This window comes from Panthera onca, chromosome A2, assembly GCF_046562875.1.
Source record: "Panthera onca isolate mPanOnc1 chromosome A2, mPanOnc1 haplotype 2, whole genome shotgun sequence".
In the NCBI taxonomy this organism is placed as follows: domain Eukaryota; kingdom Metazoa; phylum Chordata; class Mammalia; order Carnivora; family Felidae; genus Panthera; species Panthera onca.
In genome coordinates this window covers 153,310,632-153,336,013 of record NC_138340.1, presented here as the reverse complement: position 1 = coordinate 153,336,013, position 25,382 = coordinate 153,310,632, and the positions used below count along the sequence as shown (strand labels likewise).

The 25,382-nt window shown below is 43.3% G+C and overlaps 1 protein-coding gene across 2 annotated transcripts in view; it reads left to right on the top strand.

Moving 5' to 3' along the window:
* Nucleotides 1-25,382, top strand: part of ATP6V0A4 (ATPase H+ transporting V0 subunit a4) — a 95,306-nt gene that overhangs the window by 49,864 nt on the left and 20,060 nt on the right. For both annotated transcript variants that reach the window (XM_078438859.1, XM_078438862.1), the window contains 6 exons: nt 786-925; nt 2,271-2,428; nt 5,489-5,582; nt 9,863-9,981; nt 11,600-11,816; nt 14,864-14,965. In XM_078438859.1, the coding sequence (XP_078294985.1) occupies nt 786-925; nt 2,271-2,428; nt 5,489-5,582; nt 9,863-9,981; nt 11,600-11,816; nt 14,864-14,965 (830 nt within the window). The remainder of the gene's footprint in view (nt 1-785; nt 926-2,270; nt 2,429-5,488; nt 5,583-9,862; nt 9,982-11,599; nt 11,817-14,863; nt 14,966-25,382) is intronic.

Genomic DNA, 25,382 nt, shown 5'->3' with positions numbered 1-25,382 from the left:
ACCCCTTGGGTGGCCTGGGAGGTGAATTGCTTAAAACTGGATCATTCCTAAAATTTTGTTTGGCTTCCTAATGCCCTGCATTGGTTGCCTAAATGGTGATTAGTGAAAGATTTGTTCTTTGTCAAGATTTCACCTGTTCTCCCTTGAACCATCGCCTTATTAGGCAGTCAAATTCAGTTCTTGTTTCCTTAACGATTCAGTGGGGTCATCTCTCAACATTTTCACAGAGCTGTAGCTGTATTGTGGGTGAGATGGGAACACACAGCTGGCTTCCAGGACTTGGAGTCAGAAGACTGGATTCTAAGTGACATAAGCTGTGTGATATTGGTAGTCTGGTTTGTGAAATAAAAAGGGTAGACCAGGTGCCCTTCAGCCACGTTGTCTATAGTGCTCTTTTTCTCCAAGCAGAGTCCTAATCTTGTGACCTGTAATGCAGCGACCCCATAGGCTGGGTATCCTGTGAGTAGAGGTGTGTGATACATGTGGAGTATACGAAACACTCAGAGATGGGAAACTGGTTTTAAGACCCGATACATTTTGTGATCTTGGGCAAGTCACCAAACTGCTTCAAACTCAGGTCATCTGTAAACAGGGACTTATAATGCTTACTTATTGATAAGCTGATGTGTGTGCGAGCTCAGCAAATGTTGGGGATGGGGAGGGAAGACAGAATCAGAAAGATACGAGGGAACCAGCTTGTGGGTCACGGATCGTGTTAGACAGATCTTTGATGGAGCCACTGGCTGTCGGAAGGACTCAGGCTGTTGTGGGTCTCCCCTCTATAGCTCCCTATACCATCATCACATTCCCCTTCCTCTTCGCTGTGATGTTTGGAGACTGTGGTCATGGGATTATCATGCTCCTGGCAGCCCTTTGGATGGTCCTTAATGAGAGACGCTTGCTCTCCCAGAAGACCAACAACGAGGTGGGTGTCCGTCGAATACCTTGCCTCAGTTCTCCGAGGTTATAAGTAGAATCTGAAAAATGTGTATGTTGTTTTCACCAAAGAAACAAACCTATTTTATGAAAAGCAAAGGGTAGAAAGTAAAAAGGGGCCAAAATTCAGCCTAGAAATTCCTGTCCAAAGGTCAGTGCTTTGGATGGTATAGTGCAATTTCTTTCAGCATTTTTGTTTTTTGTACATTGCTTGACAAGGCATTGATCTCTATTTTTAAGTTTTTTCCCTCCTAACATGAATTTTTTTCTTTGATTATAAAAAAACAATATGTGTTTATTTTTAAAATTGGGAAAATACAACAATTTAACTACCTAGAGAAAATTACAACTAATGTTTTTATCTATCTTCCTGGTTTCTTCCTGGGCTTATACACAAATTTTTCAACATTTTTAAAAATAGGGATCACATATTGCATATTAATTTCTGGCCTTTTTTTTTCACTTAAAATATCACAAATAGTTTTTCTCATGGCAGAGCCCTTCTCCCACAATCAGTCCATGATCAGTGTTCTTATGAGCTCTGTGTTCACTGGAATACATTTTGTAAGCTGGAAACATGCCTTTAGCTGTGTTCTGAATTTTAAGAATATCTGCAAACTTTTATTACAAGTTGTCTTAACTAGAGCTAGTTCAGTGATGTCACAGCAGCTTAATCATAAGCGAGGTTAGTGGGAGACTCCACCTCTGGCCAATATAGTTTTGTGTGACCAACACTGTAACAGCCGTAGCTTCCTAGAATAAAGAATTGAAATCTCAGAGCTACACTTTGGCAGGTCTGTGAATGATTGACACCCATCATCCAGTATTATATAAAGCACTTGACTCTTCTTAGTGGACGTGCTTAGACAAGACTTGATTTTATGACAGAATGAGTGGAGCTTTGACTTGCCATGAAATTTAGCTGCCATATGCATCCAGCTCGGAGCTTGTCTCCTAGAAGTACTTGAAAGAGTGACTGCACACTTTCATGTCCCTCCATAACGTGTGAGGCCTCAGCCTCCGCTTCAGTTATGTTTTCTAACCAGTGATGACTTAAAGATTATGAGGCTTATATGGTTTTTCTTCCACAGTAACAACCACCGGTCTAGGACTTTTCTGACTGATGTATGTAGGCTCGGGGAAATCACGGTGTGTGTGCTCTCTTTGGATCACTTTGATGTTGCCCCGTGCTGTGGCCCCTCTGTGTGGGGCCTGTGTGCCTTGCCGTGGATGTTCCACTGGTGCTGGAGACATTCCATAACACATTCCCCCCCACCCCGGGGCTCTGGTGCCAAGCCCCCTGACGGCCATCTTCTCTGTCTCCCTGAGACCAGATCTGGAACACCTTCTTCCACGGACGCTATCTGATCCTCCTTATGGGCATCTTCTCCATCTACACGGGCTTGATTTACAATGACTGCTTCTCCAAGTCTTTCAACATCTTTGGCTCTTCTTGGAGTGTCCGACCGATGTTCAGAAATGGCACGTGGAAGTAAGTTTACAGACAGAGGTGGGTCACTTGCTTGGCTGCCCAGGTAGCTTCAGGGGCACTTTTCATGGTCAAGAAGTCTATGCCTGGCTCTGCTCAGAGGCGTGCCCACAAATTCAATGAATGATTCCATTTTATTTACCAAGTGAGCAACCTCCAACCAGTCCCTCCGTAACTGTGCTGGTCATTCTATTGTGTGGAGATAGTTTGTAACATTTCAATTAAGTATATATCATGGTGTCCGTAGCATGTGCCAACACTACTGTGAAAACAAATAGTGAAGCAGGTACAAACTGGGCATCTTGGTGTCAGTCACAGAAGCTAAGTTCCCCGGAGGAGAAGGTTGCATTTGAAGCAGACCTAGTTCCAGCAGGGGACTGGACGCAGTGTGCACTTAGGGCAGAAGCCTGATGTGGTGTTGAATTATATAAATCACTGGTTTCCAGTGCTGGAGGCCCCAGACTCACCTGAAGGGCATTTTCTTTGATGGTTCAGAGTGACTCCATTCAATGTCAAAAGCGAAGGAGGGGGTGGCTAGTTTTCATAAGCAGCTCTCTGTGTTTGTCTTTTGGGTGATAGAGTGAGGAGGGCAGGTAGGATAGAGTAGCTGGCGAGGAGTGGCTGTGTGGGTGGCTGTGTCATGGAGGGGTCAATGCATCCCCCCTAGTTTCTTTGCTGGTCCAGCTTCCTTGCAGTAGAGGACAGGACTATTAAACAATAAGGAAGGGAAGGAAGGAAGGGAAGGGAAGAAGGAAAGGAAGAAGGAACAGAAGAAGGAAGGAAGGAAATGAAGGATAGGACATTTTCCAGAATCCAGATGGCTATATTGACAAGTGCTTTTGTTTTTGTACTTGCTTTACGATTAAGTACCCTGAAGAGATGCCTAGGAGAACAAAGCTTCCATAAATTTAAAGACAAATTACTTGGTTCTGCTCTTTAGATGTAAACTCGTAAGCATAGCGATGGACTTTGAAGCATGTTAAATCAGCAGAATTTCACCAAACTACCTACATGAAATCTCATTTACCCAGGAGCATGATTGGGAAAGGTCTGAGTCACTTGGCTTTTTGTCATTCTGCAAATGTGGGCTCAAGTACTCTTTCATGCACCTGTGAATGGAATGACCCCTGCCCCAATTCAAGGCTCTCGGAGGCCAAGCCCAGTCTGAGGGACACTCAGCCACATGCCAGGCATCACTTGTATGAAGTGGGACCTTATTAACAGGGAGACAAAAGAAAATTGCAGTCATCCATCAGAGTGGCAAAGGACACAGCAAGCTGGTTTTGGTCACCAGTCACAAGCTAGGTCTTGAGCTTGCTTTCCCTGAGAATTGACTAGGGGCGCTGTCACAACGTTCTTCAGCCAAGGACCACCAGAAGCATTCCTGGCATCACCCAGAAACTGAATTTACTAACTCAGGGAGGTGGTGTACCAGTGGGGGAGCATGGGCATCTCAGCAAGAGGACGTAGGGAAAGGGCCTACAGGGTCTGGCTTCTAGGAGGATGAGGGCAATGTTTGGTCATTTTTGTGGTTCAGGCATTGCCCTTATTTTGATAGGTCCATATTTTAATATCAGATATGATGTGGATCGGTCTTGTTTTTGTCTGGATCCACCAAGGTCAGAGGGTGGCTTTGTCTGATGTTGGTGTTCTGTGAACTTGTTTATGTCAACAGCAGAGATCATGCCTTAGCTGTGGGTGCCTGTTCCCTCTTATCGGGAGTGGCTTTGTCCGCACACAAACAAACCTCTTCTAGTTCAGTGTAACCGTATGCACTGAGCCATGCATTAGGATCTGTGTCTGAGATGGCCAGTGAGGCCATCTGTTCCCACTGTGTCCTGAGGGTCTGGTCATTGAGATCAGGCTTCCTGATCCCCCCTGTTGCTCTCTAACACCTTCAAGCACCTCAGTTGTAGGAGGGAGGGGGTATATTTCTAGGTAGCCAACCAAAGTTGCCAGCACTCTTTTCTTCATCATTTCAGTATTCCTTCTTGGCCCTTCTATAGATGTGTGCTCTGTTGAACAAACAAACAAACAAACAAACAAACATCCCTAATATTCTCATCCCCTTGGGGCTTGCAGAGATAGTAAGAAATTCCTACCCACTGACGTTCATACTTCTGGGCAAAATTGGGACACTGATTTAAAGACATTCAATGATTTAAACAAACCTACAGTTAAAAAGTTATGAGTAATTTGGGAAAATTTGAGCAATGATTGCATGTTTGATGATTTTAAGTGATTGCTGGTAATTTTTAAGGTATGATACTAGACTGTGTTAATTTTCTTTAAGTCTGTATCATTTAAATACATACTAAAATATGTGTGGATAAAAGTAGCGGTCTGTTAATCAGAAATGATTCATTTGGTAGGAGGCAGCACTGGGTAGAGGGTCAGATGGAAAAGACTGGCCATGTATTGACAACTGGGAAATGGGTAGCTATATGGAAGTTTAATATATTATGCTCTCTACTGTTGTGTAGTTTTGAAATTTTCTGTTCTAAAATTTCTTTGTTGCACATAAAATAAAAACTAAGAAGATTTAAAAAACTTACCTGAGCAAAAAAAAAAAAAAAATAAAGACATTCAATGGACTGCAACTTTTGAGAGCTAAGTTCCATGAAGATTGGGGTCTGTGGGTGAAAGCCAAATTATACCTCCAGATGAGCCCATGTGTACGCAGGGATGATTTCCCAGGCTTGTCCCCGGGCTGAGATTTCTTTCTTATATGCTCCTCATCCCTGACCGACTTTTTTTCTGACGTAGTATAACTGCTTTTCTTTACAATACTCCACCAGGCTGAGAGCCTTTGGAGACTCAGACTGTGAGCGTCTTGGGGCCAGATGGTAATGTGCATAGTCTCAGCACCTAGGACAATACTTCGCACATAGCAGGTATTCATTACCCACTCATGGAATGATTGAATGAGCCAAATGATGAGTTGCACCAACAGTGAGGCTTTGATTGGCTTACAAGTTCATCACCAAAGGCACTATAGTGTTTTTTTTTCTACCTCTGGTTAATCATTGGTTTTGTTTTTATTTTTCCTTTCCCCCTCTCTAGTGCACACGTAATGGAAACAAATCCATATTTACAGCTGGACCCAGCCATTCCAGGAGTGTACTCTGGAAATCCATACCCATTTGGGATTGATCCGGTAATAATGTCTTCTTGGGTTAGATATTTATTACGTAAAATGTCTTGCTGAGGAGATCTCTATGTAGAGGGGAGGAAAGTGCCAGAACCTTTGAAATCAACAAACTTACACACTGAGATAGAATTACATATACGGGAGGTTTTGTGGCAATGTGTAGGACTCAAGTAAATGTCCTACCTGTACCCTTTACCTAGCCCCTGGGTCATTTTCCATATAGTTGCTCAAACATCTGCTTCCTTCTACAATAATTTATACCCCTGGTGGTTAATGATTGCTTCTTTAAAAGGCCCTTGGTTGCCTGGAAAGTATGCATGTTAGAGAAGTTATTAGCATCCGGATCAAGTTCCTTACCTTGGCATTTTCTTGTAGTGAGTAACATCTCCCTTATCCTAGCAAAGTATGGATTTGCTCTTAGCTTTGCTTAATTTTACCGCCTAGAATTGACACAAGTTTTTTTTTTTTTTAAATGGTACGAGTTAACTTTTGTGTTCGTTATATCTATCTCAACTGGATTTGAGCCAAGAGAAACAAAGGTGCTTCCTTGCACAGCCTTTCAGATCTAAAGGGATTTCCAGAAGGCTCACATGCCTATTGGCTTATACGGGATGGCCCAACACATAACTGCCACTAGGTGGCAGCCTTGTGCTCCGAATGAGCTTGACCGAGCTAGACCGAAACTTGGCAAATGTTGTCAATAAATGTTTCTTCTAAGCTCTTTTTGTGGGAGAGATCCTGAGACATTAGTTTTAGTTGCTGCCATTTGAGAGTAAACAGTACGGGCCCTAAAACTGTACTCTCCGATCTTTTGGGGTGTCTCCTCCTCGGTTAGCCTGAGTCCTCCCATTGCTTGCCTGTCTCCCCTCCCTTACAAAGGCAGAAGACATCACCCGGGATTTGTTTATACTTGGCCACTCAGGGACACTCGTATTCTAAATTTTATCACACGAGGTAAAGTCCTTGAAAGTTGAGCTGTAAGCCGCAAAGTGCTGAAAACAAACGCAAGTTGATATTTTTGTGGCTTGAAAGGCTTTTTCTGTGGTCCGAGGAATTTCATGATTAGCCCGCGGGCTGCGGAGGAGGACAGACAGAGGGTCTGGTTGACCTTCCTTTGCTTTGAATGTCTTTGCTGCCACTGTCCTCTTTTCACCTTCCCAGCCCACCCCTGAATCATCAGCATATCCTGTCTGCCCGGGTCTGCTCCTCAAAGGCCAGTGTAGCCCAGAACCCACGGAGCCAGAGTATCTACTCTGGCAATTTTATCATTTTCCCGATAGACAAGAAAGGAAAAATGTGAGGGGTAGAGGAGAAGTGCGATGTTGAGAAGAATTAACTTTTTCCCTAGTAACATTTACGTTTTTGAACATTCCTGGTCTTTTTGTGAAAAAATAAGAGTTATATGAGATTAAAAATCCACAAAATAGTATAAACTAGAAAAGAAAGAGTCTCCTTCCCTATCTCTGCTGTTCTGGCAATTCTGTTCCCCAGAGATACCCCCTTTAACAGAACGTTTCTGTGCCTGTGTTAGACCCTATATATATTAATGAAGGGTTGGATTTTTACATAATGTAAATTTCTACAGCAGCATTTATTGACCATGTGCAGCCTTTTTTTGTGAATCAAATCATAAGATATTTGGTTATCAGAGCTGACAGGTCTTTCTAAAATTTTTTTAACGTTTATTTATTTTTGAGACAGAGAGAGACAGAGCATGAACGGGGGAGGGTCACAGAGAGAGGGAGACACAGAATCCGAAACAGGCTCCAGGCTCTGAGCTGTCGGCACAGAGCCCGACGCGGGGCTCGAACTCACGGACCGCAAGATCGTGACCTGAGCTGAAGTCAGACGCTTAACCAACCAAGCCACCCAGGCGCCCCTATCTAAAAGTGTTTGTAGAGGGGCTCCTACGTGGCTCAGTTGGTGGAGCGTCAGAACCTTGATTTTGATTCAGGTCATGATCTGAGCCCTGTGTGGGGCTCTGTGCTGACGGCACGGAGGCTGCTTGGTTTTCTCTCTCTCCCTTTCCCTCTGTCTCTCTCTCTCACCAAAAAAAAAAAAAAAGAAAAGAAAAAGCGTATGTATTTTTAAATAAATGAACGTAACACAATGGTTAAAAGCCTATGCTTTTGGCTCAGATAGCTGTGTATAAATCTTGCCTTTTCTATTTCCTCACTATGTGGTTTTGAGCAAGTTAATACCTCTGTGTCTCTGTTTCCTCATCTGCAAAATGGATATAACAGCAGCCCTCACTCACTGGGTTGCTCAGAAGATTAAATGATTTTTATGTGTCAAACACCTGGAACAGAGTCTGGAAAATAAGTAGGTCAAATACCCTATTTGCTATAGTATTATTTCTTCCTAGGTGTGTAGAGAACTTAATCGCCCCGAGATTGAGATAAATTTCCCTTCTCTGTAAAATGCGAATATTTACATCTATCTCGTGGGGTTTTTGTTAGAATTAAATGAGATAGTACATTTAAAGAGATTAGTTTGTGCCTGGTACTTAATTTATAGTTCATCAGATTTGACTGGGCCTAAACCGTGCTGGGGACCCTGCCCTAACCGGGTTCGGTGATCCCGTAGGGCTGGCCAAGCAGGCGGGCAAAGGGAAGAGCAGAGGGCACGGGGCAAGCCTGGTGCAGCTTAAATGCCAAGGCAGATGGCGAAGGGAGAGGAGACGTCTCTGGTGTCTGGGCACCTGTTACTGGAGACCCTTTGCCTACCTTGCCAGCAGCCCCCTTAGTGATGGTCCAGCTGGCAGCTGCTCAGGACATTGTAAAGGACGTGTCGGTGAGGTGTGGTTCCTGCCTGCTTGTGTGCCTGGGGTGGGTGCAGGGTGACCTTGCATTGAGGCCGTGCCTAGCAGAGCTTCGAGCTCTTACCCAAAGCAAAGTAGTTTGGAGGAGGAAGTCATGTTAGGTGGGAAGATGTGGCTTTGTTACCTTTGAGATGTGGTATAGAGAACCCTTAAGACATATGTATAAGCTTTTTAAAAAATTTTTACATTTATTTATTTTAGAGAGAGAGTGAGCAGGTGCGTGAGCGCACAAGTGGAGGAGGGGCAGAGAGGGAGAGGGAGACACAGAATCCGAAGCAGGTTCCAGGCTCTGAGCTTTCGGCACAGAGCCCAACACAGGGCTCGAACCCACGAACCATGAGATCATGACCTGAGCCGAAGTAGGATGCTTAAGCACCTGAGCCACCCAGGTGCCCCACCCTTAAGACATAGCTAGCAGGCAGTTTGGGATGTGTCTAAAGTTGAAGAGGGCTGAGAGGTAAGAGCAAAGACTGAACCATTTACATAGGGGTGGGAGTGGAGACCATGGGGATATTGGAGATGTCTTTGGGGAAGAAGAATGCCAATGAGTGGGGCCATTAACTAGCATGGGACCCTACCCAGCCCCCTGGCCACTCTGAGTGCTTGCTCTGTGTGTCAGTCTTGGTGGGAGGGCCGGGACACATGCCCCTCACTTTTCAAGCCTGGCAGTTCTGCTTAAAACAGGGACTGCGTAGGGGCGCCTGGGTGGCTCAGTTGGTTGAGCGTCCGGCTTCGGCTCAGGTCATGATCTCGCGGTTTGTGAGTTCGAGCCCCGTGTCGGGCTCTGTGCTGACAGCTCAGAGCCTGGAGCCTGCTTCCGATTCTGTGTCTCCCTCTCTCTCTGCCCCTGCCCCCAATCATGCTCTGTCTTGCTCCCTGTCAAAAATAAACAAACATTCAAAAAAATTAAATTAAAAAAAACAAACAAAACAGGGACTGTGTGGAAGGCAGGGAGCATGTCTTGCCCATAGTGCTAACAAATATTGACTCTAAGTGTGGTTTCTTGCGATGGGCCCTGGAAAATGCTTTGTGACGTGAAGCATTTTAGAAATGCCAAGTCAAAGGTGGTATTCTCAAGAAGGGATTGGAAAAATTCTTGGGCCGGAGCTCTACGTCACTACCAAGTGGAAGTGAGGCCAGTTTGAGATCTCTCCACGATGTTTCAGAATGTCTTTTCCCTTAGAACAGAGGAGAAATCGTGTAGGATTTTTTTTCTTCTAGCCACGTAATATCTTCCTAATGGCACTAATAATTCTGCCAAACTTGTCATTAGAATCGCATTTAAAAGGGGTTTGGTCCCCTTCCTTTCCTGAACCTAAAATGTCCGCATTGAACTGGATCAGAATGTGAAAATATGGATGGTCCCCAGAGTGACTTCCTCAGGAGGAATCCTGCTATTTCCCCCGATGCCAGGAGAACTTCTCGACTCTGATCTCACGTATTCCTTGTCATGTCTCCCATCCAGATTTGGAACTTGGCTTCAAACAAACTAACGTTTTTGAACTCCTACAAGATGAAGATGTCAGTTATCCTGGGAATTGTCCAGATGGTTTTCGGTGTTGTTCTCAGCCTTTTCAATCATGTGTGAGTTTCACGATGAACTTTCTGCCCGTTGATCTGACCGCGTCATTGATGAGCGGGGACTGAGCCGCTACATTGGTCCTGCGTCTCCTTGTGCGAGGGTTTCTTCCTTGCCACGGGGAGAGCTTCGCCGCGTCTCTTGGCTTGAGCCAGGACGGGCAGGTTTGGCAGAAATGGGACCTCTGTCTCTCCCGAGCTGGGTCACTGAAATATGAGTGACCTTTCATCTCAGGCATATTTGAGGGTTCAGAAAAACCTATGGCAAGCGCATAGCATCTTCTGTCCCCCAACCTGAAAAACTTGGGGTCACCGCTATATCCAGGATTAGCTCCCACCAGTGGGCAAATGGAGACATAAGTGCATTTGGGCCACCATGCCCTCAGAGTCCTAGAATCCTGATGTAGTGTCTTCCAAATGGCTGTACCCTCTCTCTCCCTTGGACTGTTAATGTTGTCTTATCTTTCCTTTCCTTCTATCAACCTGCCTCTCTAAACGTCTGAAACCTATTCTCTAAGGATGTAAATGTACGAAAACATGGAAACTAGTCAATTACACATTGATTCTTAAGCTTCCACCCCAAAGTGACACATACCCCTTCCATTCCCACTGGCCAGAGCCAGTCCCGTGGTGACCGCCGACCTGAAAGCTCACAGAAGTACAGTTCTGCTTGAAAAGTAAGATCTATTTAGTGAGCAAACTAGTCACGACTAGTGACTAGGGACCCCTGGTACTCCTGCTTACCTGAAAGGGCCGTGGGATTAAATGGGAGGTAATCCCAGAATGTATTTTCTGGAGCAGATTATCATTGGTATCACTGCATGTCATGCAGGCCCCTGTCTAGTAGTCATGTTTTGTTGCGGGATCTCCCCTTTCCCTCAGATAACTCTTAGAATTAGCAATGGGGCTGGGGGCCCTTTCTGACATTTTAACTTGGTGGCCCCCAACTCAGCCTTCTGAGCCTCTCTCTGTATCTTAGAGCAGGAGTTGGCAAACTTTCTCTGTAAAGGGCCAGAGGGTAGATACTTTAAGCTTTGCAGGCTCGATGGCCTTTGTCACAACTATTCAGTCCTGGCATTGTAGCATGAAAGCTGCCATAGACAATTTGTAAGTGGAATGTGACTGTGTTCTGATAAAACTTTATCAATGAACCCTGAAATTTGAATTCCGTATAATTTTCATGTGTCATAAACTAGTCTTCTCCTTCTTCTGATTTTTTGGCCAACCGTTTAAAAATATAAAACCTATTTTTATTTAACTTTGGGCTGTTTAAAAACAGGTGATGGGCTCAGTTTGGCCCGTGAACCTTAGCTTGCCGACCCCTGTCTTAGGAGAAGCTCTTCCTAGTCGCTCCTCAAGGGCACACTCTTTGTGCCCTTGAATGTGTTCGTATAAGCTAGATGTGCAGGTGAAGCTGTGGCCGGATCCCCAGCTCTCCCTACAGGCATGCCCTTTGCTTCCGACGCTACCTTCCAGACTCTGGCTCTCTTGAATCCTTCCTTTCTCTTCTTCTCCATCCATGCATAACTGCTGCTTGCCAGGAGAGTGGATGCTGTGGGGGGGGGGGGGGGGAAGAACATTTCGTGCTTTGGGGGAGAATAATGGGTGCGTTTCCCACCCCCAGATACTTCGGAAGAACTCTCAACATCGTTCTGCAGTTTATTCCTGAGATGATTTTCATCCTGTGTCTGTTTGGATACTTGGTCTTCATGATCATTTTCAAGTGGTGCCACTTTGATGTGCATATGTCCTGGCACGCCCCAAGCATCCTCATCCACTTCATCAACATGTTTCTGTTTAACTATGACGACCCTTCCAACGCACCCCTGTACAGACATCAGGTATCTGTGGCGTTTCCTTCTTTTATGCGCTGGGGCGGGGGGGGGGGGTGGGGGGAGGGTGTCATGTCTGTGTCATGCTCCCAAGTGTCGCAGAGTGTAGTCATTTGCAAGACTGCGCCAGGTTAGCACCCCGCCGGGGTTGTTAGGTCCTTTCAATTTCCGAAGGTGTTTATTAGACTTGGATGAGTGCACAGGTGCTGGGGGCGGTATGCCGCTGCTGCTCTGCCGGCTCCTGTTGGGGTGATGCCCGACGTGGCTATTGCTGTGCAGTTGAAAATCGGCTTGTGCGTCGTCTATGAAGAAAGGAAAAAAAAACCAGTCCTTCAGATGGGTTGGCCTGAAACCGCACATGGTCTGCATAGCACCTTAAAATGTCGTCATCTTTGATTCTAAACATAAGCTGAGGTGTACGAGAAAGAAACTGGCAAGAGACCAGAAGAGGAGTCCCTCTGTTGACATGGGCAGGGGGCCCCTGGAAAACTAGAATCCAAATCCCCGCTCTTCCTGCTCAGAGCTTCCATGGCTAGTTAGAGATGACTTCTCTCTCTCTGGCTCTCTTTTTCTTTTGATTCGTCTTCCGGGGACAGCACCTCCCAACACCTGGACCGTGCGGCCGTTCTGACTTCTTCCGCTTCTGGCACTTCATTGTCAACTTAGCAATTCAGCCTCATTGTCGACTTAACGTTTTTGTTTATGTTTTTTTTTAAAAAAAGCATAAATGTTCCATGGGAGCTGGATATAAAAACAACTCAGTGAGTAACTCTTGGTTAACGCAAATAGTTTTCCTCTGGCCTCTCTCCGTGATGATACCCTGTGAAGGTAGATTTTCGTTCAGGGAGGCTGTGCTTACGTAAGTTGTGATTGCCCTGTAGCAAGTACCAGGGCTGTTTGCCCAGTGCCAGGTGACCCTCTGTTGCTCGTGTAACTTACCCGTGGTTGCTCACCCTGCATGTCCGCATTAAACACATGCTCCGCTCCTCCCGTGCACGGCCTCATGAGTTTGATTCCTAGGTGTGGCCCCCTCCTCTGTGGGAGCAGCAAACAGTAAGAAGAGAAAATGCTTTGTGACAGGGCATTTTTTTATGCAAAATAAGGAATAATTTTGTTTTTAATTTTTAAAGTTTATTTATTTATTTTGAGAGAGAGAGAGCGTGAGTGAGCTAGGGGCAGAGAGAGAGAGATGGAGAGACAATTCCAAGTAGGTTCCGTGCTGTCAACGCACAGCCTGACGTGGGGCTCGATCTCACGAACGGTAAGATCATGACTTGAGCCAGGATCACGAGTCGGACGCTTAACCGACTGAGCCACCCAGGCACCCTGAAAAATCAGGCAGGATTTGAGATGATAGTGAAAGAAGACACATACCTCTGAAAGCTCTCTTGAGGTATCCCTACTTTACTATGGTAGCACGTTTTGTTATACATCAATGAATGGTTGTATGAACCACCCATAGATTGTAAGCACTAAGTAAATATATTTGGAAGGTTCATTGACTCAACGCTGGAGTCCGAATGAAAGTTTACTTGTATTTCCCAAACAAGTCTTCCCTTTGAGGCAAAGGACTCAGACTCATCAATTATTTCATGTGCTAACTCCTTCCCTAGAGACTAAAGTCCTCACCTGGTCTGGCATATACACTGAACATTGCACAGTGAGTGACTTTTCCAGCTTTTTTCCCATTCAAAACCCTTACTGGGAGTTGGCTGGTTTCCCCATGCCCTAGTATGAAGATGAATTATCCTGACATAGTTTCAGGTTTCCATGACGTCATTTTGGGGTCATGCAGCTGGAAGAGACGATGTCAGTTGATAAATTCAGCCCCTTCCCGACACTGCCCTGGCCGACTTGGTGCCCTGTCTGGATATCAAAGGACAAGAGCAACAGATAAATATAAATATCTGGTTGCTGTGTATATCACGAGGTGGGAAAGCCTCACATAAAGATGGACAAACTGCAGGGAGGTAGCTTTGTGTGCAGGGAGTCAGAGCTGGCAAGCACAGTGTGTGTTTCTGTGGCTTCCCTCCCTCTCCTGAGCCTTCCAGAGTGGAGAAGCATAGAAGATTGGGCAGATAAGATGTTCCCACCGTTAGCAGGGCAAATCTTGTTACAACTGGGCTAAAAATCATCCCCTGGCATTCAGTGAGAACTTGGCCAGAACAGTTGAAGAAAAGGGAAGGCTCAAGGAACGTTTTTCCTTTCCTCCAAGCACCCAGTGTCCATTCCTTTCCAATAGCTCTGGCCAAGCCTCCCTGGGCTGCCTGGTTCTTTTGACAGCTCTAGGTCACTCCTCAAAACTGGTGACTAGAAGGTGTATCACTAGACAGGTGGGGGCACGAGGGCGTGATAGGAAGCGTGTAGCAGGATGATAAGGGGGGATCACTCCCGAGTTTCAGCGGAAGCATAAAGACTATGGGTGCCTCATCCCAGAGGGAACCGTGAGGGAGACAGCCGGGGAGAGTTCAACATGGCTACCCCAGAGCCCCATGTCACGTGACTCACCCACAGCGAGAGCGTGCTGGTCAGGGGAGAGCGTAAGGAAGCTTTCTTTTTTTATTTTGAAAGAGCAAGAGAGCTCAGATAATTATCTAGCACTGGAAAGATAAAATTACTAATTGAGATAAATGCTTGTGACTTAAAGTGACCCAAGGACTTCTGGCTACAACAGAGTGACCAGTGAAGTCATGGGGCCTGTCACACTTTTCATGCAGGGCCAGGGGCTATTCCCACGGGGCAAGGGATACATAAAGCTGCCCTTATTATGTGCCTCATGAATACTTCTTGTTCACATATGGTATGGGTAGATAGCAAGGGGGTACTCGGTAAAGAATAAGAGAGTGGGTTTCCAGTGACTACCCTGGATTGACACAGGGCACCGCTGGTCTGAAATAGGAGTACTCCAAGATGTAAAAGTGAGTGGATTCATTGAAATGCTTTAGATCTCTTAAAATAGGTACAATGAAAATGATCCATGTTTACCATTTTTATCATATGAAGTATGTTGTGTGATCACCTTAAAATGACGGGATCTTACCATTTTAATCTTACAGCAAGAAGTCCAAAGTTTCTTTGTTATCATGGCTTTGATTTCTGTGCCTTGGATGCTTCTGATTAAGCCGTTTATTCTTAGAGCCAATCATCAAAAATCCCTGGTAAGAGCCGTTCATTTAAATTCACTCACTGTGGGTAAGAACGTGGGCTCCTTGAAAATAGAAGTCTGGGCTTTAGACAGATTGCTGGGCTTCCCGAGACCCGAAGGACCTAAAGAAACTTCCCCCCCCACCCCCCACGGCATGTTTCCTTCTACAGAGCTCCACATTTACCTGGGGTCTTATTTTATTTTATTTTATTTTATTTTATTTTATTTTATTTTATTTTATTTTATTTTTTAAATATGAAATTCATTGTCATATTGGTTTCCATACAACACCCAGTGCTCATCCCAACAGGTGCCCTCCTCAATGCCTATCACCCACTTCCCCCTCCCTCCCACCCCCCACCAACCCTCAGTTTATTCTCAGTTTTTTCTCAGTTTTTGAGAGTCTCTTATGGTTTGCCTCCCTCCCTCTCTAACTTTGTCCCCCCCTTATCCTCCCCCATGGTCTTCTGTTAAGTTTCTCAGGATCCACATAAGAGTGAAAACATATGGTATCTTTCTCTGTATGACTTATTTCACTTAGCATAACACTCTCCAGTTCCATCCACATTGCTACAAAAGGCCATATTTCATCCTTTCCCATTGGGGGGTCTTATTTTAGAATAATGTTCTACTAAGGGCAAGCATGTTTAAATCTTATATTTTGCAAACTTTGCTCAGGGTGTGTGTGTGTATGTGTGTGTGCATCCGTGTATGTGTGTGTATGCACGTGTGTGTGCGCCAAGTCTACGGGTAGTTAAATACTTACAACAGTCTGAACACGGTTGTTTCATTAGTTGGAAATAAAAGTACTTTACTACAGTTTTAGTTTATTAATGAATATTGAAAGTTGTTTTTACTAGATTTTAAAGTTGTGAGGTTTCACTGTTCATCTATCATGTCATAGATTGTTTGAGTGAAGTGCAGTTGTAAACACATACAAGTAAGCCAGCTTCTGTTTATTTGTGATTTTTCCCCATTGCCAAACACCAATTTCAGTCCATTTCCTCCTTTTGTCTGAACTGCTTCTGAGCCCCAGATTTACTCAGGGAGCGAAGAAGAGTTTACTGTCAGTTTAAATCAAATGGGATTTGGGAAGATTGACCTCCTAGGGCACGTCAAAGTCTAGAAATCCACACGAGCGCTGTTTCAGATTATCACTCTCTGCTTTCTCTATCTACATCAGTACAAAAGAGTAAGTGGGACTTGCTGAGATTACATATGTTTTAAGTTGTTGTAAATATTTTCAGATAAATTCCCCCCCAATATCTGTTGGGTATTGACCTGGCTGAGTTCTGGACCTGGAGATGATGAGACTGGAGTTCCAGAGGTTCGTCCCTAGGTGGCGCCCTCTCTCTACATCACCTGCTTCTCTCCCTATTGTGTCCTGCCCGCCTCGTTTAGTTATGAAATTGTCTGATAAATACAATTTATATGGGAGATAAATAAATAGAAAGGCGAAGCAAAGAAGAATACTTGTTTATTGTTTAGTCCATTTGTAAGAGACCCAGATGGTAAAGCGTGGCTGAGGTGGAAGGCTGTCTAGAGGTGACCAAGTATTTCAAAGGAAGGTGGCAAATAGCTCTTTATAGACATAGATGCAACTCTCTTTTCTACCTGTCCATAAATTTAATGAGCTTAAGTCCATGAGTCCCACCTGAGTCCCCAGACTCTAAAACAATAGCTTCCCTTGCTCTTTGCTCCGCAAAAAGTGTAAACAGTTGCTGATCTCAACCTGGTTGATTTCTCTCTTTACCCCATGGTAACTTATACAATAGGGAAGGAAATATAGAGGGTTTTCTTAGTCTGCCATCTTGGATGATACCCCCTAAACCAACTCTGGGTAGTAGGAGCTCCCTAAGACTGCATGGAGGGCTGTCTCCTTGGGATTCCTTGGAATGCATAGCTGTTGATCGGTTTTATAGGCTGCTGATAAGGGTCTTGGTGATCCTTTTTCATGTTTCGTTAGAAATATTTCTACCACCTTCATCCAAGAGATGATCCCACCAGGGCATTATTTGCCCCCCATCCAGTTCCCTCCGTGAAACCTTAAGGAGGCCCAGTATATTGAGATTATAAACATGCTTGTTCTGATGGGCCTCAGGGGTATGAGCAGAAGTCCCATGTATTTAGGCTCCTCTATACGCTATAACCTGGGGCCCCTGCAGAAACTGATTTGGAAACCTCTGCACTAGAGGGTCACCGAGTAGTATTCCATTGTGTACATATATGTATATACACCACATTTTCTTTCTTTTTTTTTTTTTTTTAACGTTTATTTATTTGAGACAGGGAGAGACAGCATGAATGGGGGAGGGTCAGAGAGAGAGGGAGACACAGAATTTGAAACAGGCTCCAGGCTCTGAGCTGTCAGCACAGAGCCTGATGCGGGGCTTGAACTCAACGGACCGCGAGATCATGACCTGACCGAAGTCAGATGCTTAACCGACTGAGCCACCCAGGCGCCCCTACACCACATTTTCTTAACCCATTCATCAGTTGATGGACATTTGGGCTCTTTCCATAAATTGGCTATTGTTGATAGTGCCGCTATAAACATTGGGGTGCATGTGCACCTTCAAATCAGCATTCCTGTATCCTTTGGATAAATTCCAAGTAGTGCAATTTCTCGGTTGTAGGGTAATTCTATTTTGAATTTTTTGAGGAACCTCCGCACTTTTCCAGAGTGGCTGAACCAGTTTAGTTTACATTCCCACCAACAGCGCAAGAGGGTTCCTCTTTTTCCACATCCTCGCCAACATCTGTTGTTTTTCTGAGTTGTTAACTTTAGCCAGTCTGACCTGCGTGAGGTGGTATCTCAATGTGGTTTTGATTTGTATTTCCCTGGTGATGAGTGATGTTGAGCATCTTTTCATGTGTCTGTTTGCCATTTGGATGTCTCCTTTGGAGAAATGTCTATTCATGTCTTCTGCCCATTTCTTCACTGGATTATTTGTTTTTTGGGTGTTGAATTTGATAAGTTCTTTATAGATTTTGTATACTAACCCTTTATCTGATTAAGTCATTTGCAAATATCTTCTCCCATCCCATTGGTTGCCTTTTAGTTTTGTTGATCGTTTCCTTTGTTGTGCAGAAGCTCTTTATCTTGATGAGGTCTCAGTAGTTCATTTTTGCTTTTGTTTCCCTTGCCTTCAGAGACGTGTCAAGTAAGAAGTTGCTGTGGCCAAGGTCAAAGAGGTTACTGCCTGTTTTCTCCTGTAGGATTTTGATGGTTTCCTGCCTCACATTTAGGTCTTTCATCCATTTTGCATTTATTTTTGTGTATGGTATGAGAAGGCGGTCTAGTTTCATTTTTCTGCATGGTTACTGTCCAGTTCTTCCAGCATCATTTGCTAAAGAGACTGTCTTTTTTTCCTATTGGATACCCTTTCCTGCTTTCTCAATGATTAGTTGGCCATATATTTGTGGGTCCATTTCTCGGTTCTCTATTCGATTCCATTGATCTACGTGTCTGTTTTTGTGCCAATAGTATACTGTCTTGATTACAGCTTTGTAATACATCTTTAAAAATTTTTTTTTTAACGTTTATTTATTTTTTGAGAGAGGCAGACAGAATGCAAGTGTGTTAGGGACAGAGAGAGAGGGAGACACAGAATGCGAAGCACGCTCCAGGCTCTGAGCTGTCAGCACAGAGCCCAACACGGGGCTCGAACTCACGACCTATGAGATCATGACCTGAGCTGAAGTCAGACGCTCAACCGACTGAGCCACCCAGGTGCCCTGAAATACATCTTGAAGTCTGGAATTGTGATGCCTCCAGCTTTGGTTTCTTTTTCAACATTACTTTGGCTAGTCAGGGACTTTTGTGGTTCTGTACAAATTTTAGAATTTTTTGTTCTTTTTCTGAGAAGAATTCTGGTGCTATTTTAATGGCATTGCATTGAATGTGTAGATTGCTTTGGGTGATATTGACATTTTAACAATGTTTGTTCTTCCAATCCATAAGCATGGAATGTTTTTCCATTTCTTTGTGTCTTCTTCAATTTCTTTCATAAGTTTTCTTTAGTTTTCGGCATATAGATCTTTTACCTCGTTGGTTATGTTTATTCCTAGGTATTTTCTGGGTTTTGGTACAATTGTAAATAGGATCGATTCCTTGATTTCTCTTTCTGTGGCTTCGTTATTGGTGTATAGAAATGCAGCCGATTTCTGTACATTAATTTTATATCCTGCAACTTTGCTGAATTCTTCTATCAGTTGTAGCAATTTTTTGGGTGGAGTTTTTTGGGTTTTCCTTGTAGAGTATCATGTCATCTGTGAAGAGTGAAAGTTTGACTTCTTCTTTGCCAATTTGGATGCCTTTGATTTCCTTTTGTTGCCTGATTGCTGAGGCTAGCACTTCCAACACTATGTTAAACAACAGCAGTGAGACTGGACCACTGTCATGTTCCTCATCTTAGGGGGAAAGCTCTCAGTTTTCCCCATTGAGAATATTAGCTGTGGGCCTTTCATATATGGCTTTTATAATGTTAAGGTATGTTCCTTCTCTCCCGACTTTCTTGAGGGTTTTTATTAAGGATGCTGTATTTTGTCAAATGCTTCTTCTGCATCTGTTGACAGGATCATGTGTTTCTTCTCCTTTCTTCTATAAATGTGACGTATCACATTGATTGATTTGCAAATATTGAACCAGCCCTGCAGCCCAGGAATGAATCCCATTTGATCATGGTGAATAATTCTTTTAATTTACTGTTGAATTAGATTTGCTAGTATCTTGTTGAGAATTTTTGCATCCATGTTCATCAGGGATATTAGCTTGTAATTCTCCTCTTTAGTGGGGTTTTTGTCTGGTTTGGGAATCAAGGTAATGCTGACTATGTCATAGAATGAGTCTGGAAGCTTTCCTTCAGTTTCTATTTTTTGGAACAGCTTGAGAAGAATAGATATTAACTCTGCTTTAACTGTATGGCAGAATTCCCCTCAGAAGCCATCTGGCCCAGGACTCTTATTTGTTGGGAGATTTTTTTATAATCAATTCAATTTCTTTGCTGTTTATGGGTCAAATTTTCTATTTCTTCTCTTTCAGTTTTGGTAGTGTGTATGTATCTAGGAATTTGTCTATTTCTTCCAGATTGTCCAGTTTGTTGGCATATAATTTTTCATAGTGTTCTGTAATAATTGTTTGTATTTCTGTGGTATTGGCTGTGATCTGTCCTCTTTTATATGTGATTTTATCTATTTGGGTCCTCGTTCTTTTCTTTTTGAGAAGTCTGGCTAGGGGTTTATCAATTTTGTTTATTTTTTTAATTTCATTTTTTATTTTTTAAAGTTTACATCCAAATTAGTTAGCATATAGTGCAACAATGATTTCAGGAGTAGATTCCTTAGTGCCCTTACCCATTTAGCCCATCTCCCCTCCCATGCCCCCTCTAGTAACCCTCTGATGTTCTCCATATTTATGAGTCTCTTCTGTTTTGTCCCCCTCCCTGTTTTTATATTATTTTTGTTTCCCTTCCCTTATGTTCATCTGTTGTCTCTCTTAAAGTCCTCATATGAATGAAGTTATATGATTCTTGTCTGACTAATTTCACTTAGCATAATCCCCTCCAGTTCTATCCATGTAGTTGCAGATGGCAAGATTTCATTCTTTTTGATTGCTGAGTAATACTCTGTTGTACATATACCACATCTTCTTTATCCATCCATCCACCGATGGACATTTGGGCTCTTGCCATACTTTGGCTGTTGTTGACAGTGGTGCTATAAACTTCGGGGTGCATGTGTCCCTTCGAAACAGCACACCTGTATCCCATGGATAAATGCCTAGTAGTGCAATTGCTGGGTCGTAGGGTAGTTCTATTGTTAGTTTTTTGAGGAACCTCCATACTGTTTTCCAGAGTGGCTGCACCAGCTTGCATTCCCATGAATTTTGTTTATTCTTTAAAAAAAAAAAACAACCCAGCTCGTAGATTCATTGATCTGTTCTACTGTTTTTTTGTTTGTTTTTTTTTTTTTTTTGGATTCTATATCGTTTATTTCTGCTATCATCTTTATTATTTCCCTTCTTCTGCTTCCTTTGGGCTTTCTTTGCTGCTGCCTTTCTAGCTCCTTTAGGTGTAAGGTTAAGTTGTGTATTTGGGACCTTTCTTGCTTCTTAAGATAGGCGTGAATTGCAATGTATTTTCCTCTTAGGACTGCCTTTGCTGCATCCCAAATGGTTTGGACTATTGTGTTTTTATTTTAATTTGCTTCCATATATTTTAAAATTTCTTCTTTAATTTCCTGGTTTACCTGTTAATTCTTTAGTAGGATGTTCTTTAGCCTACATGTATTTGGGAGCTTTCCAAATTTTTTCTTGTGGTTGATTTCAAGTTTCATAGCATTATAATCTGAAAATATGCATGGTATGATCTCAATCCTTTTATAATTATCGAAGGCTGCTTTGTGACCCAGTATGTGATTTATTTTGGATAATGTTGCATATGCAATCAAAAAGTGTGTATTCTGCTGCTTTTGGATGAAAAGTTCTGAATATATCTGTTAATGTGTCATTAACATCTGGTCCAGTGTGTCACTGACCGCTCTTGTTTCCTTATTGATCTGCTGCCTAGATGATCTGTCCATTGTTATAAGTGGAGTGTTAAAGTCCCCTACAATCATGGTATTATTATCTATACATGTGTTTATGTTTGTGATTAATTGATTTATATATTTGGGTGTTTCACATTGGGGACATAAACATTTATAATTGCTAGCTCTTCTTGATGGATAGACCCCTTAATTATGATGTAATACACTTCTTTATTTCTTGTTACAGTCTTTGTTTTAAAATCTAGTTTGTCTGATGTAAGTATAACTACTCTGGCTTTCTTGTGCCATCCAGTAACCTGATAGATGGTTCTCCATCCTGTCACTTTCAATCTGCAGGTGTTCTCAGATCTAAAATGAGTCTCTTGTAGGCAGTATATAGATGGATCTTTTTTTTTTTTTCATCTATTCTGATACCCTGTGTCTTTTGACTGGGGCATTTAGTTCATTTACACTCAGAGTGATTATTGAAAGATAAGGATTTAGTGTCATTGTTTTATCTGTAGGTTTCATGTTTGTGGTGATGTCTCTGGTCCTTTGTAGTCTTTGTTGCTTTCCACTCACAAAGTCCCCCTTAGGATCTTCTGCAGGGCTGGTTTAGTGGTCATGAACACCTTCAGTTTTTGTTTTTCTGGGAAAGCAAAGCCTTTATCCCTCCTTCTATTCTGAATGACAGCCTTGATGGATAAAGGATTCTTGGCTGCATATTTTTCCTCTGCAGCCCATTGAATATGTCCTGCCGCTCCCTGCTTGCCTGCCAAATTTCAGTGGACAGGTATCCTGCCATCCTTATATGTCAACCCTTGTAGGTTGAAGCCTGTTCGTCCCTAACTGCTTTCAGAATTCTCTCGTTATCTTTGTATTTTGCTAGTTTCACTATGATATGTTGTGGTGTTGACCTGTTTTTGTTGACTTAAGGGATTGTTCTGTGCCTCTTGTACTTGGATGTCTGTTTTCCTCTCCAGATTAGGGAATTTCTCAGCTAATTTGTTCAAATAAGCTTTCTGGCCCATTCTACCTTCTTCTTCTGGAACTCGTATAATATGGATATTATTTCATGTCATGGAATCACTTAGGTCTCTAATTCTCCCCTCGTGTTCTAATAATTTCCTTTCCCTCTTTTTTTTTCAGCTTCGTCATTTTCCATAACTTTATCTTTTATTTCACCTGTTCTCTCCTCTGCTTCTTCCATCCTCACTGTCACTGTATCTAGTTTAGCTTGCATCCCATTTATAACATTTCTTAATTCACTGTGACTATTTCTTAAGTCTTTGATCTCTGCAGCAATAGATTCTCTGCTGTCTTATATGCTTTTTTTTTTTTCAAGCTCAGCTATTAGTCTTATGACTGTTCTTGTAAATTCTTGTTCAGATATATTGTTTATATCTGTTTGAAGCAATTCTCTGGCTGTCATTCCTTCCTGGATTTTCTTTTGAGGAGAATTCTTCTGTTTTGTCATTTTGGCTAGGTTTCTGTCTTTTACGTGTTTTAATAGCTTGTTATGTGCCCTGCACTGCAAGTACTACTATATTTAAAAGGAGCCATACACTGTCCAGGGCCCGGCACTTCAGGAGATGTTTCTGGAGTGTGCTGCGTGCACTCTCTGGTTGTGTATTTGGCTGTTCTGTCCCACTAGTCAGTCCTCTGCAGAGCTCCTCCTTACTCATCGTGGTGGAGTGTTGGGACTTTCCACCAGGTGTGCTTTGATTCGTTCGTTGAAGTAACCCTGGAAAAAAGGAAAGGGCTGGGAACCTGATCCCATACAAAGAGAAAAATGAAAGGGGTGAAGAAGAAAAAAAAAGACCAAGCAGAGAATCAAAGAAACGATAAGGTTAATCCAGAGAGAGAGAAAGGAAAAGAAAGGAGATCTAGAAAAGGTGTAAAAGAATAGAGTAGAAATGCCTGATGAAACAAACAAAACCGAAAAAACATATATATAGAGAGAATAAGGATTGACCAAAAATCAAATCAGAAGCCATGAGCCGGATTCCAAAAGAAAAAACAAGGTAGAAAGAAAAAAAAGAGAGAGAAGAGAAGAGAAGAGAAGGGAAGAGAGAGAGAGAGAGAGAGAGAGAGAAACAGACTAACATACAAAACTGCAGGACAGTTGTCTGTTGGTGCCTAGACCAGTGGCTGTGCTGGTCTAGAGGAGAGACTGGTTTTATCAGTGTCAGTCCCGCTCAGGTAGGTAAGCAGTTGCCAGGAGGGGTGGGGTTTGGTATAAGTGGGTTCTGCCTCCACTGGGGGCTGTGTGCTGCTCTCTGAAGCCCCACCATGTAGGTGATGGGGAGAAAAATGGTGACACCCCAATCTTCCCTCCCCTGACTAGGTGTCCCAGACCACACTGTTCAAGCAGCCTTCACAGGGTAGCACAGGCAGGCAGCTTGCCCTGCTCCACAGTCTCCCTCGCCTCCTAGGTGCTCGGCTGGGATTCAAAACCCAATGTCTTAAAGGGTCCTGCACTGTGTGGACCCTATTCTAGTGTAGCACCCCTCCACCCTGCCCTGTAAAGGCCTCTGACTGGTGCCTGCAGGGTCTTTTGTCCTTGGGGGAGGCAATAAACCCTCTTCCCACAGTAGTCGAGGAAGGAGACTGTTCTCTCCCAGTGTGCCCCTGAGATCACTACTGCCCCCCAAGGATGGCCCCCCTCCCCCCGAGACACGTGCACACTGCCACTCAGGTCCAGAGAAAGTTGTCCCTTTTGGAAACTCTGATCTTCAGCTCCTGAGGCTGTTTGCAAATAGAAATGGACACTCTCTATATTTCTTGTTCCCCAGTCCATGGTCTGGAGAGGTTTTTCTCTTATACTAACACAACATCCCAGTACCACAGCCTCTCTATCTTTCTCCTTTGTCTCTCCGCATAGGGGGTTCCCTCCCCTCAATGCCTACATTGTTTTATCTCCCCCAATTCCGATACACACACCTCTGTCCTGCCAAGCTGTCTCCCTCAACCTGTGGATATCCCTCTGCCACTCTGCAGGTTGATTTCCTGGGTGTTTCAAGTGTTCTGACCTCAATACAGCTGTGTTTGAAGGACTAGGGAAATCCCAGTCTCCGTACTTCTCCGCCATTTTAACTCCTCTCCTACTTATTTCTGGTCATTTAAGTTTTACTGCTTCCTCACCAATTCAGATCCCATCTATTTCCTTTTGCTGTCTGATTGTTGTGGCTAGGACTTCCAGTAATATGTTGAATAAAAGTGTCAAGAGTTTACATCCTTGTCTTGTTCCTGATCTTGGGGTGGGGGAAAGCTCTCAGTTTTTCACCATAGAGTGTGATGTTAACTGTGGATTTTTCATATATAGCTTTTATTATGTTGAGGTGTGTTCCCTCTAAACCTACATTGTTGTGGGTTTTTAAAATCATGAGTGGATGTTGTACTGTGTCAAATTTTTTAATGTATCTATTGAAATGATCGTACAATTTTTATTCTTTCTCTTGCTGATGTGATGTATAACATTGATATTTCTTCCTGCTTCAGTTTTGGTAGGCTATATATTTCTAAGAATTTATCTGTTTATTTTAGGTTGTTCAGTTTGGTGGCATTTACTCTTTTATACTATTATAATTCTTTGTATTTTGGTGCTGTTGGTTATTATTTCTCCTTTTTCATTTCTGATTTTGAGTCCCCTTCCTTCCTTCCTTCCTTCCTTCCTTCCTCCCTCCCTCCCTCCCTCCCTCCCCCCCTCCCTCCCTCCCTCCCTCCCTTCCTTCTTTCCTTCCTTCCTTCCTTCCTTTCTGATGAGTCTAGCTAAAGGTTTATCAATTTTTGTTGATCTTTTCAGAGAACCAGCTCCTGGTTTCATTGATCTGTTCTCTTGTTTTTTGTTTTTGTTGTTTAAGTTTCTGTTCTGTTTATTTCTGCTCTAATCTTTATTATTT